The sequence below is a fragment of the Rattus norvegicus genome, chromosome 15 (genome assembly GCF_021556685.1).
Source record: "Rattus norvegicus strain SHRSP/BbbUtx chromosome 15, alternate assembly SHRSP_T2T, whole genome shotgun sequence".
NCBI classification, from domain to species: domain Eukaryota; kingdom Metazoa; phylum Chordata; class Mammalia; order Rodentia; family Muridae; genus Rattus; species Rattus norvegicus.
This window is the reverse complement of record NC_141548.1, coordinates 27,389,809-27,404,742: the sequence shown is the minus strand read 5'-3', so window position 1 is coordinate 27,404,742 and position 14,934 is coordinate 27,389,809. Positions and strand designations below refer to the sequence as shown.

The 14,934-nt window shown below is 37.6% G+C and overlaps 1 protein-coding gene across 1 annotated transcript; it reads left to right on the top strand.

The window, feature by feature from the left end:
• Positions 1–1,180: 1,180 nt before the first annotated feature.
• Or4k6 (olfactory receptor family 4 subfamily K member 6) lies at positions 1,181–2,161 on the top strand. The gene has a single exon (NM_001000973.1). The coding sequence runs from the start codon at positions 1,181–1,183 to the stop codon at positions 2,159–2,161; it is 981 nt and encodes a 326-aa protein (NP_001000973.1).
• The last annotated feature ends 12,773 nt before the right edge of the window (positions 2,162–14,934 follow it).

Genomic DNA, 14,934 nt, shown 5'->3' with positions numbered 1-14,934 from the left:
CTAATGTATCTATGAATAGACCATCAAAACTATAGATGAAACACACTGTAATTCTACAATGGTTTAATGTAGCAAATGACTCATAGTTTTACCTATAAACATACTGACTTAACTAAAAATGAAAAATTATATTGATGCCATGCAGATTTTTTTAGCTAATTGAACTGAAATAGCATTAGATTATTGTTTACTTGGCTAGTTTGTGACTGATCAATTTTTCTAATAAACAGGCACTTTACTAACAAGTAGGTTACACTTTCTTCAGTCAAAAACCCACAGTGCATTAGTTAGATAACTGGAGATCTGGACTCATTTCTCACATCAGCTTTCATCAACCAAGACCAATTTCTATTTTATTTTCACAACGTTTTTGACATAGACATTAGTAAACAATAAAGTTTTCAAAACCTAGGAGAACTATGAATGGAAAAAATTAACTTTAAAATTATCCAAGTCCTGAAAATATGGTTCTAAATCTCTTATCTTGGTTTAATTCAGTAACTTTGTGTTGCATAAACTGGACCAAAAGAGCAAAACTGGAATATTTTTATTTTTAAGTTTAAAAAGGTTTTGGGATTATAAAATCATGAAATTGAAATTACCTCTAGAGTGTTTACAAGTATACATTTTGATCAGTAATAATTTCATGAGATTAAAAATTTAAATTACTTAATTTATCACTCTCATAGGGACTAGGTGAATTTTCTTGATATCATCATATTCTTTAGATTGTTAATTAAACACACTGTCAGAATGATTGATTCAAAAATAATTCCACTTCTTGTGCATCACAAAAGTCTTTGAGAGCTCACTTTTATTTTCTTTATATGTATTGATTAGCCCATTCCATGAACTTACATGTTTTTATAAATTGCACCCTGAAGCATGGGCATAGTGAGACGAGACAGCTGTTATGAGAGCCTATAATGCTTAACCTGACACATACTGTGTTTGGCTGCTGGATAGATCCAAGAGGCTGTGCCTCTGAAGTGTTACCTATCACTAGTTGCTTAAGTGATCCTAAAAGGAAAGAAACATCTTGTGCCATTCTTGGATGGGCTCTAGGTAGTCAGTGAGTTAGAAAATTGCTAAATAATGTTTTCAGTTCTTCACATTATGTGTTCTCAGGACTGTATTTTTTTTTTGTCTTTTATGACTACAGAACAGAGTCTACAGATAGATGGAGAGGCTTAACCATTCCAGAGTCCCAGAATTTGTGCTACTTGGACTTACTGATTCTCCTGAGCTTCAGATATTCTTCTTTGTGGCATTTTCCATTTTTTACTTAATGACAATGCTTGGGAATTGCTTAATTCTGTTCACTGTCCTGTCTACCTCAAATCTCCACTCCCCCATGTTCTTCCTTCTCAGCAACCTTTCTCTGATTGACATATGCCTCTCCTCCTTTGCAACCCCAAAGATGATCATGGACTTCTTTGCTCACCACAAAACTATTTCTTTTGAGGGGTGTATTTCTCAAATCTTTCTTTTGCATCTTTTCACTGGAACTGAAATTGTCCTGCTGATTTCCATGTCTTTTGACAGGTATATCGCCATATGTAAACCTCTCTACTACTCAACCATTATGAGCCAAAAAGTGTGTGTTGGACTTGTGGTTACTTCTTGGATGGTAGGCTTCCTACACACAATGAGTCAACTAGTTTTTATCCTCTATTTACCCTTCTGTGGTCCAAATGTAGTAGACAGCTTCTTCTGTGACCTTCCTTTGGTAATCCAACTGGCTTGTATAGATACATATGTTCTTGGTATCTTTATGGTCTCAACCAGTGGTGTTATTGCTCTTATAAGTTTTCTGCTCTTGCTCACCTCCTACATTGTGGTGCTTGTCACCATCAGGGGCCACTCCTCAATTGGGTCATCTAAGGCTCTTTCCACCTGCACATCCCACTTCATAGTTGTGCTCATGTTCTTTGGACCATGCATTTTCATTTACATGTGGCCTTTTACAAACTTTCTGTTGGATAAAATTCTCTCTGTTTTCTACACCATCTTCACTCCTTTTCTGAATCCACTTATCTACACCTTGAGAAATCAAGAAGTGAGAACAGCGGTGAAGAAGAAAATAAGTAACCAGTATTTCTCTTTTGGGAAGATAAATCCACATTATACAGTGAAAGGACTGGAAAGATCCAGAGAGTAAGATCATGTTTTACAATAGAATAAGAAACAATTAACCTGTGATCTTCTTTCCATGAAATTTTATCTGAATTTATAATGCTAAGAAGTCAGCGTTGAGAGATACGACTGCTTACTTTAAAACTAATACTGGTTTGGTAGTTTTGTAATCATGGATCAATGTGATAATGTGTTGAAGTTTATAATATATTTTCACAGAAAAGTTATGTTGCCATAATTTCAAACATTGATTTATTTTCTTGTATACATGAAATCTACATACATATATACCATGGTTAATACTCTGCAAGAAGTTTAATACAAACTTTCTTATTATTTCTTATCCAGAGAACTTCTCTTTAACTGTATTGTGATATTTTATGGTGTCTACTTTAACCTAAAACTTTGATAAAGATTTCAAAACATGACAGGCTTTATTTTTAACATTAGAAATTTATTTGGAAATTGATATTATGAAATTATTTTACATAAAACTAAACAATCTTAATCACTGGGTCAAATTGTTGAATCCTAATATGAATTTGAACCTAATAGATTAATACTTTAACTATCTATATTCTCAGTCAGTATGAAGCTTACTGCTATCAGATGAGTAATATAGCAAATAATTAATAAATTGAAGATCTGTGATATTTAAGTCAGAGAAAGTAGATTACTTAAATAGACTGGCCTTAGAACATAGCTATAAATAATAGGTATAACAGACCCATTTACTATTAATTTTTGTGTGAGAATACTATTAGCTGCCAAATTCATGATATACTTTATTTTTTAAATTAAATAGTTCAAATTGGTTTTTAATTTTTACAAAGCTTGCATTTAGTTTTCAATATCATATGATTTGTGAGAAGGCAAATAAAATTAATTTTTAAAATATATGGTTTATTTCTACCCAACTTGGATTATTATCAATAATGTTAAGTAGATTTTTTATATAACATGATCTATTGATGTCAGATAGATGGTCCATTTTCTAAATGGCTGAAGAACCAAAGGCACCAAGAATTTATCCTAATGCAGGCTAACCCCTGATAAGAAGGAAAGCAGATCAGCAAGGCTCACTGGGTTATATCCTGGAAGACTCATTTTACCTTTTTAGCCCTTTTTATCTCTAATATGAGAATTATGAAAAGTATCTTAAAATGTTTAGGATAATGTTTTGTGTAAAGTAGACATGTGATTTCTATTTTCTTGAACTACCTCAACAATGTCTTAATTTATTCAATGTGTTTCTGAACAGTAGCTCTATTCTGGGAAAAGTACTAGCAAAATCACACTTAATGCTCTAATTTTGTTCTGTTTTTAAAACTATGGTCTGTTAAAACATTTTGGTTTTCATTTGTAATCTAGAATGTGTGATGAAGGCAGGTTTGAGTGCCTAATATTTTGATACACTATGAGATTGTTTCTCCCTGATTTAATGGATATAAAAGGAGTTATAAAAGCAAGCTGTTATCAGAGACTTAGAATCCTGCAAAAACATAAGCTTATGCCTTTCAAAGAAGCAAAAACTTCAAAAATACATTTCTAATATATGAAGTTTATTTGTGCCTAAAAGTTTACAAAGAAATGTATTAAGATTAGGTATAAAAATACACATTTAATTTGAGAGCCAGCTTATTTTTAAGTAAATCTATACTCCTTTTGTTAGCAAAACATATAAAAACGTTAGTATACCTTGCTTTATTCTTAAGCAAAAATATATTTATTTAAAATGTGGAATGTAGCTCTAAAGTTTTATTGTTTACTTCAGTAATTCATTGTTGAGCACCTATTGTATTACAAGTTCTTTTGGATGCTACAGGACCATTTAAGTATAAGATAGGCTTCTTTGACGTAGAGAGATGTCTGTTGTAAATCTGAATTGAAACCCCAGATGTTTGTTCTACTTTTAAAACTTTGAGCTACATTTTTAAGTTCTTACCCTTAGTTTCTTCACCTATATATTTGTAGTACTTGTGTGTAATCACTACTGATATTGAAACTAAACAAAAATATGTGTAAGGAATCTAGCAGTAATAAATACTAAGTAATAATATTGTTATTTTTGCTGTTGTGTTAAAAAAGCACAAAACTCAAGGAAGAAACAGAAGACCATTACTTGAACTTTCCTGACATAGTACTATATTAGTAAAAATATGTTATTTTATGTACTATTAGATATGCCAATTACTTTTGTCTGGGTTCATTTGTATATTTATTGTTATGTTTTACAGCTGTGTTTTTCTAAACAAGTATTATATTTTGCAACTTTACCTTAAATTGAAATACCTTCCATAACTGTATGGAAAAAGAAAATAAGTATAATATATCTGACAGGTCAGTATGTTTACAAAATTTTCTTTGTTTCCTTGTTTCTTTTCTTTTTTCTTTTCTTTACTTTTCCTTCTTTCTTCTCTCTTTCTTTTCTTTTCTCATATGTTATATTTCAACTGCAATTTCCATCCATCTAGTCTCTCCCTGCAACCTCTGCTCTTTTCCAAATCTACTCCCTTCTCCAGCTTTCCTCAGAAAAGTATAGGCCTTAGAGGACTAACAACCAAACGTGGCATAGCAAGCTACAATAAAACCAGGCATATACCATCACATCAAGGTTAGACAAAGCAAGCCAGTAGGAGGAAACATGTCCATTGAGTAGCCAAAAGAGTTAGGGACAGCACCTGATCCACTAAACTACTCAACCATAACACATATGCCCAATATTCAAACTATATAAAGAACTCAAGCAACTAGACACTCACAAATTAAATAACCCAATTAGAAAAGGGGACACATAGCTAAGACAGAGAATTCTCAACAGAGGAGCCTCTAATGACTGAGATGCACTTGAAGAGATGTTTAACAACCTTAGCCATCACAGCTGTCAGAATGGCTAAGATCAAAACACAAGTGACAACTGGCAAGGATATGGAGCCTGGGAACAGTCTACAGTGCTGGTGGTAGTGAACACTTCTACAGACACTTTGGAAGACAATATGGCAGTTTCTTAGACAACTGGAAATTAGTCTACATCAAGACCCAGCCATACCTCTCCTGGGCATACGTACCTGAAGAACACTCCATACTATCACAAGGTCAATTGCTCAACTGTCTTCACAGCAACTTTATTTGTACTAGGCAGAAACGGAAAACAATCTTGATGTCCCTTAACTGAAGAATGCATAGAAACTGTGGTACAATTGCACAATGGAGTATTACTCATCTGTTTAAAACAACCATATCATGAAATTTGCAGGTAAATAAATAGAACACAAAAAATTCTTCCCAAGTGGGATAACCCAGATCTAGAAAGACAAATATGGTATGTACTTACTTATAAACAGATATTATCTGTAAAGAAAAGGACAACCACTGAACCCCCAGTGAACAGGATTGTTGCAGGGAAGGCGGTAATGGGGGGAGGATGGGGAGGGGAATACCCATATAGAAGGGGAGGGGGAGGGGTTAGGGGGATGTTGGCCCAGAAAGCGGGAAAGGGAATAACAATCGAAATGTAAATAAGAAATACCCAAGTTAATAAAGATGGAGAAAAAGAAAAAAAATAAATTAAAAAAAAGGACAATCATGCTATAGCCCACAGACACAGAGGGGTTAAATAATAAAGAAGACTTAAGAGAGGATGCAAAGATCTTCCTGGGAATAGAATTCATTTTGTTGTTATTGTTTCAACTTGTACGTACGTACGTATGTATGTATGTATGTATGTATGTATGTATGTATGTATGTATGTATGCATGCATTCTTATATTATATCCTGACTGTAGTTTCACCTCTCTTTACTCTCTCTAGTCTCTATCCCTGACTTAACCCATTTCCCAGATCCACTCTGCCTCCTTTTCCCTTCAGGAAAGACCAGGCCTCCCAAAAATACTAAGTGAAAATAGTATAACGAGTTATAGCAAGACTAGGCACAAAGCCTTATATCAAGGCTTGATGAGGCAAGCCAGTAGGAGGAAAAGGGTCCTAATAAAAGCAACCATAGTGAAGAAGTTTCAAGTATGATTCATGCATTTTGTCTCTATTCACACAAGCAAAGATAGTAATGTAAATGATTTAAAGTTTATATAATATGATTTATTTAAATTTGAATAAGTGATGATTTGTTAGCTAATAACTTTATATCAAACACAAAAATTAAGTATAGGCATGGAGAATTTGAATTTTCAAGAGTATGAAAAAGTTGTTTGAGGAGGTGGTAGAAAGTACTTCGTAGGAAAACTTTAAAGTGGACATTTCTTTCTGAAAAGTAAGTCTCTGAATCCAGAGAATGAGTATGATGGAATATATAGCTTATTTCTGGGTAACAAATTCAGTTCTGAACATCACCTCACAACTGCACAGACTGGATATAGTAAATGGTCCAGCACTCACATGACATATCAGGGAAGCCATTCTTCAACATGTCACTTATTCAAATATATGAGGTTATTTTCTCTTTGAGCCATTATAGATTATTTTTTGTTGAAGTATGAAGGTGAATCAGAATTGGAAGAAGATATATATTGGAGAGAAAATAGATTTATAGTATAGATAGTTAATAAAAATATTCACAAACTTGTTCTATATTTTATTCTCATCCACCCCCCTTTACAATTCCTAGAGACCTCTAAATTTCTTCTTTCACTTTTGTTTTTACACATTTATTGTATTTAGTACTAAGTTTCATAAAATAAATTTGAGTGTATTATACATTTTGATCACACAATTATGTGTGTAAATGTATATATGTATATGAGTATATGTGTACAAGTGTATATGTATACACACATGTGTGTGTGTGCCTATACCCTAATCTTAATCCTAATACTAAAGGATAGCCTACTACTACCAGATTTGTAATTTTTAACTGCATTTTAAATAATAATCTTTATACACACAGATAATCATGACTCCCCTTCCTCATTGAAGAAACATATTTTTACAGAAGAGAAAAGCTACCACAGAAATGCAAACTGGTCCAAGGGCAGAGAACATCTAGCCCCAGGGTGTGCCACTTCATTCTATGCATCTACATTACATACACTAAACCTAAAGATCCGAGAACAACTTAGAAGTGAGGATGTAAAGGTATGAGGAGCCAGAGAAACATTACTGTTTTCAAGCATGACAGTGGAGTTATATCATGAAATTTAGATAATATTGATGCCTAAAGAAGACCAGAGTAATGACAAGACCAGTTGGCATATCAAAATGTTTGGAGTAAATCTACAGGGCTCTACCCTAGATGAAGAACTATAGACAATGGCTCACAAGAGATAAAGAATTAGCCTTTTCTAAGGTTTAGCTCTCTTATACAAATACAGTCCCAACTGATCATCATTCTTAATATTCTCTCATTCTCTCTCTCTCTCTCTCTATATATATATATATATATTATATAAGTATATATATACTTAATATTCTCTGTATATTATATATTATATATATATATAATTATATAATTATCTGTATATATATACTTAATATTCTCTCATTCTCTCTCTATATATATATTATATAATACATATATATATATATATATATCATTTCTTCACCCTTACTTTGCTTCCTTATACCCTAGTCAACTCTCTAACACTAACTCTCCTCCCACCAAGTCCCCAATTCTATGACTTTTCTTTTTTTGTGTGATAAAGTGAAAGTGGGATTAACCAAATCCATTCAATGGACAGTGATATGAAACTACTGATTGCAGTATGAGTGACTTAGCAAAGGTTACAGAACTTAGCACAACTCCCCAGTTTCCAGCAGCTCTCCACTGCCATTAACATTCTTGACAGAGTGATGTCCCATCAATATCCTCCTCCTCCCTCATGACTAAATATTACTTGCTCAATGTTATGCAGATGCTATGAAGGGAACTGAAGATATATGAGTTTATGAGTGCTATGGCCATGTTGTGTTCATAAAAATATAAAGAGATTGGGTTATGTTCTATGGAGGTGTAATGAGGTAAGGGAAAGGGTGTGCTTCAGTGGGCCCATGCTTAGACATCCCTTCCCCACTGAGGGAACAGCCATACAACTGTATAGTATAGAATAGAGTTTATTTAGGGCATGGGGAGGAGATTTTAGAGGGTAGTTGGGGCAGAGAGAGAGAGAGAGAGAGAGAGAGAGAGAGAGAGAGAGAAGCAGAGGAGGAGAGGCCAGCCATAAACACTTGGACAGAAGGGGGAAGTGAATGGGGGAGAAAGGGGACAAAGGGGGAAGAGGGTAAGAACAAGAGAGCAAGAAAAAAGGAGCAAGAGAGTGAGGAGGGGGCAAGCAGCCCCTTTAATAGTGTCAGGCATACCTGGATGTTGGCAAGTAACTGTTGGGCAGAGCATATACAGAATGCTAACATTCCCCAATTTTGGTTTAATTAAAAAATAAAAATTAGAGGTGATGGTGGAGAGAAATAGGGTCACTGTGATCTCTGACTGCTTCATGCTTGTTTTGGGGTGATGTATCTCTAGGGAACCAGGGTCTGTGGAACCACCTGAGGATAGGTCAGAAGGAACAGGTCCAATAGAAGCATCTGTGTCTGAGAGAGAAGATTGGAACAACTGGAGGTCACTTCTCTGGAGCTGTCCTAGATGTAGTAATTGTCTGAACTTGACAAGATGCTGAAACACACACACACACACACACACACACACACACACACACACACGTAAAGAATAAGTACATTTGGAAGAGAGAAAATTTGGCACTGGCCTTGAAAGTGTACCATGGAAGGAATGAGAAGGCTCATAGACAAAGGTACCATATACTGGCAAAGGCTGACCAACCCACTCCAGCTACTGCCCTAAATTACACAAGCCAAAGGGGCCATGTCCTAGGTGACATCAGGAGGGACATTAGGCTGTTGATTGCCTTCATGTCCTCATGTTGCACAGGACAGAGGGACATCACTTATGGAAAATCCTCCAGCTAATCTCCTAGGACTCCTAGACTCCTATGGATGACTGAAGGGACCCGATCTCCCTTGGCCCAACCACTGCCATCACCACCAGGGAGCCCCGGGTAGCCATTATGGTATGTGGGCAGCCCATCTCCTTCTCCTTGGACACTGAGGCCACTTACTCAGTCCTGATGGAGTTTTGGGGACCTACATCTCTCTCCCATTTTCCTAATGTTAGGGTAGGAGTACCACCTTACCTTTCTCACCAGACTCCACCACTTAGTTGCACATTTAGGGGTGTACTTCTCATCCATTCCTGTTTGGTAGTGCCAACATGCCCAGTCTCCTTATTGAGAAGGGATCTTCTAGCTAAACTGGGAGCCTCTATTTCCTTTGCTCCACTCATTCACCTAAACCCAAGCTTACCAACAGTCCCTCTGCTTCTTCTTCTAGGCAGTCAACCTACTAACACTAACATATTATTCCTTTACTTCTTGGGTACACCCCCAAGTCTGGGAGGTCCAGAACCCCTCTGTTGCTAAACAAACAGTCTTTCCAAATAGGGTCCGGAAACTGCACCATGGCTGGATACCAGGAATAGATCCAAATTGCTGTCATCCCTGTATCCATTATCCCATCTAAATGTTATGATCTCTTTACCTGCTTTCTCTTTGACCAGACAGATGATTGTGTAAAATGGCCAGATGAATATGGGGGCTGCCCATATTGGTCTTGTCAGATACATTTGCTAGGATCGCAGACCAATCACTTCTTCTATCAATAATGCAAGACACTCTCTTTTTACATACAAGACCCATAGACTCCCATGTGGGAGACAGGAGTTGTTGGTAAGCTCTACCACAAAAAATCAAGCAGGGTCCCCAAAAAGTACTATCTGCATTCAGAGAAAATATGTCTTAATTGCCCAACCTCTAGATATTGGAAAAGTAGGGGAAATAATAAAACACTCCTTTGAGGTCCTTACCTCTTTGACATCCTCCCTCATAAATGGCACTAACTTGTCATTTTGCCTTTTGCTTCAGATGCTGACCTCAGAGCACCAACTCCTTAATGTCACCTGACCTGGTGGCTTTAATAATTACTGGCTATGTGTACCCCTTAGAACTAGCTCACAACTGCCACTTACAGCCTTTCCGGGGATACTGCCAAGTAACCTTACCTCACCTTTGTCAGCTGCCCTCACTTTGATGTTGCCATGACTCCATACCTTTTCTCTATTCCTCTTTTTGGCATGGCAAACTATTTTAAGACATCTGCAACACATTCTGTAGGAAACACTAGACTCACTAGAGAGCAATAGAACCACAACTCTTGATATCTCATCTCTGCCAGAATGCCCTGCTATCCAAAACGTGTCAATTCTTTGTGGCACTCAGGTATATCATCTCCTACCTGCCAGCTGGTCAGGAGTTTGCACATTGGTACTCCTTTTCCCTGAACTAGAGGCAATCCAGGTAAACGAGTCACTGCAAATCCCAGTTGTAGATATGATAGCTGTCCAACATAAGAGGGCAGTTCAGGTCGTGCCACTCTTGGTCACTGAGGGAATAGCCATTGGCGTGGGCACTGGGATTGCAGGGATAACTACTTCCATGTCCCAATATAATGAGTTCACTTTTCAAGATTGAAAATAGTTTTCAAAAAATGTCTGAAACCATGCTTACTATTCAGAAACAGATTGATTCTTTGGCAGCAGTGGTGCTTCAGAACTGATAGGGGGCTGGATGTCCTGAGGGTTGAAGAAGGGGTCTCTGCTTGTTCCTTCGAGAACAATGCTGTTTCTATGCCAACCATTCTGGGATAGTGAGAAATAAAATACAGAAGCTACAATCAGACATGCAAAATTTCAAGGAATGTGAGGCCTCCAATTCCTGGATTTTTGAAAACCCTATATGTAAGTGGATACTCCCTTTCATAATGCCGTTCCTAGTCATCTTTCTGGAATTACTATTTGCTCCCTGCCTCATTAATCTTGTTTCTACATTCTTTCAAAGACAGATACAGGAAAATACCAACCAAACTATTAATCAGTTCCTATTACAGGATCACCAGCTGCTGTCCATGGAGGAGCCTGATATGAATGTTTACTAAGTCACCCTGATGTTGAAAGTCAGCCATACCCTGAAACTGACTGATGATACCCCAAGACAGCAGGAAGTAGCCTAAGAGACATGACACCTCTACTCCTCTTTCAACATGGGCTTCACCCTCCCCTTTTTCTTATTTTTATGATAAAGAAAAGGGAAGTATGTTGGTATCAGGAACCACTCTCACCTGAAGCAGTGATATTACCTGGTTACCTATGCATCTGTTGCCATGGCAACAATCATACTTACCCACCAAACTTTTCGTTCAGCTCCCACCTTCACCTGGGAGTAGTTATGTCATATTTCAAATAAAAGGCAGACTCTATATGCTCCTTCCTCTTCTCTTTCTTCTCCCTCTCTTGCCCCCTCCAGCTCCACTGTCACTGATCCCAATAAACCTCCTCCATGAGGGACCATGTTGGCCTGGTATTGTTTGTCCGAACACAAGCCGTGATTTCTATCCCAACACATGTAATGTTCATAAGACAACATTCCAGGCCTTAAAAACCAGGAGATCTACAGTAACCAAAGAGACAGGTGAGAATCTTGCCCAAATCCCCGTGCCATCCAGGACACCCACACAACCCAGCTGACACAGGACCTACCCCATCCCCCACCCCAAGAGCTACATCTTCCTTCCAGCCCCCTTCCTCACTATGGTCAAACCAGTGTCTATAGCCTGTGAGCCTCCCAGGAGGCCTGCGGTAAACAAGGACACAGGACGTCTATAGCAAAATGGGGTAGAAGAGGTCCATAGTAACCAAGGACACAGGAGGCCTGCTCTAACCAGAGACACAGGAGGCCCACCCTAACCAGAGATAGCATTGCCTGCCTCATTGGAACAGGGGAAAATTTTCCTTAACAGAACACCAATGGCTCAGGCTCTAAGATCAACAACTGGTAAATGGGATGTCGTGAAACTGTAAAGCTTCTGTAAGGCAAAAGGCACCATCAGTAGGACTAATCAGTAACCCCTACAAATTGGGAGAAAAATCTTTACTAATCTTACATCTGACAAAGAGGTAAAATCCAAAATATTTAAAGAACTCAAGAAGATAACCTCCAAACAACCCAATTAACAAATGGGGTACAGAGTTAAACAGAGAATTCTCAACAGAACTTCAAATAGACTAAAAGCACTTAAAGGAATGTTCAAGATCCGTACTCTTTAGAGAAACATAAATAAAAATGACCCTGAGATTCTACCTCACACCAATCAGAATGGCTAAGGTAAAAACTCAAGTGACAGCACATGCTGGTAGGGATGTGAAGAAAGAAGATCACTCCTCCATTGCTAGTGGGATTGCAAACTGGTACAACCACTCTGGAAATCAATCTGGTGATTCCTCAGAAATTTGGCAATAATTCTACCTAAAGTCCCAGCTATACCACTCTTGGGCATATACTCAAGTGATGCCCCACCATGCCATAAGGACACATGTTCCACTATGTTCATAATAGCTTTATTTGTCATAGTCAGATGCTGGACACAACCCAGATGTCCCTCAACTGAATAATAGGTACAGAAAATGTGGTTCATTTACATAGTGGAATATTGTTCACCTATTAAAAATATGAATATCATGAATTTTGCAGGCAAATGGATGGAACGAGAAAATATCATCCCAAGTGAGGTAACTCAGACTGAAAAAGACATGCATGGTATGTACTCACTGATAAGTGGCTATTAGCTACACAGTACAGAATACTTACAGGATACAACCTACAGACCATAAGAAGGGTAACCAGCAGAAAGGCTCAAGTGAGGAGGCTTTAATCCCACTTAGAAGTGAGAAGGAAATAATCACTGGGGGGCAGAGGGAGATAAATATAACCTGCACAGCCTGTATAATGTTACTTGCAAGAAAGTTTTCAGGTATGAACATTTGCTGTTTGGTAACCAGTTGGTATGCTCTCTTCTGGGGAAGATAATTTCTCCCATTGACAGCACTCAGCAGTTACTCAAATGTACTTGGTGTAGGGTGGAGGAATTGTCAGCTTTTCTCTATCCATTTTAGCATGTCTGTTGTTGTCCTTGTTCAAACAATGATGATTCTTTTATATGTAACTTGATGCTTTCTCTTGTTTTCAGATTATTTTTGGTTTCACTGTTTTAAAACAAAAAATATGGTTGACTATAACATACATTGAAGAAAACCTTTTTGTGGTCAACTATTTTAATGGTTTCAGGGGCTTCTCTGACCTGCATATCTTGTCTCTTCGTGAAGTTTACAGCTATCGTTTTATTTTTTATTGATTATTTAGAGATATTGTGGCAGCTATTAGGGACAGAAAGTGCTCCCTGGTTATTTTAATTTTGTAACTGATTTAAATGGACTCACCAAACAAAGATAGCTATTACAGAAAAGGAAGAATGATTCAGAGAACAGAATCTGAAATTAACTACAACTGCAAAGGAACCCAAATTCAGTCCTTCACTAATGAATAGGGATTTTGTAAATATACCCTTGGAGTATAGCAGTAGAATCAGAAGCCAATTATTTGGAGCATGCCTTTCAGTTCTTTGTTTGAACTAATGCAACTATCTGAATGTAGGGCGGTGGGCTATGAAAGGTAGGTACCCTGATTCCTGGTCGAGATAGGTCGAATCCCTGTGGACCCTAAAAAGGACAGCAGGTGCATTCCCAGTCTCCCAGGAGATCAGAACCCTCTCAGTTAGCTGCATCACCCTGTAGACAGATCAGTCACATAGGGCAATGCTCCAAGCCCCTACTCCACAGGTGAGGACAAGACCACAGGTTACATAGGTTCAAGATAGAGCAGATGGAGAAGCAGGACCACACCCCCAAATATGTAGATGACATCTTCCCAAGCTCTCAAGCCAAACCAATAGGAAGTACCTGCTGTCATACATGGACCCACCCCAAAACTATATTTAAGAATCGTGTTCAGAAGTATTAAAAGTGTGCACGCTTTATTCTGTCGTCTGAGAGCTTCTGTCATAAGAGCTGTTAACACCACTACTTGGGGAAGAGAACTGCTCTCCCAAAATCACCACCAGAAGCTCCCCAGCACCCCTTGCCAGCTAGTTAGTCTCCTGCTGGCTAAGCCCGGTCCAAGCAACCAAAGTGCTGAGGACCAGCTGTGGAGACATCAAAAGCTATTCTTCCCTGTCTGAGTTCTCTCCTCCTTGCCTGAACCCAAGCATCTAGCTGGGCCAGAGATCTCCATGGAAAGCCACAGGCACGAAGCTCCACATTTGAATATTGTTCCACTTGCATATATTGTGTGGTTGGGGGTAGAGTGGAGACTTTCTTCACCCAGAGGAATTTTATAAATATCTGGAGCTAATATGTAAAACATAATCCTTGAGATCTAGCTAAATTCTGATAGGATTAGATTTTTACAATACTTAAGTTGAACAGCTATATTCCTGCATAGTTAGAATATAAATAATTACATTCAATAATATATTCTATTGCTATAGTTGTAATCAGCATAATTTTAGTGATTGTATCTTTATTTACTTGTAAATTTATTGGCCAATATATGGATGAAATATGGGATGAGTACAGAGCTGAGTTCACGAAAGATTTCATTCTATTGGAATACTTCTCTATGTAAAGAAGGGTTAGATTAGTAAATGATAAAATAGCACTTTAAAATATAAAGTAGCAATACCATGGGGACTTCCATTCACCTGCTACCTCTCCTTCCCTTTCATCAAACACCTGAACAATGCAGGTTAGCTTCCCTTCTCCCACCCATCTTCTCTGTTCTCTAAGCCCCTTCAGCCAAGCCAAGCCAATCTACCCAAGCAGCCTGCCCT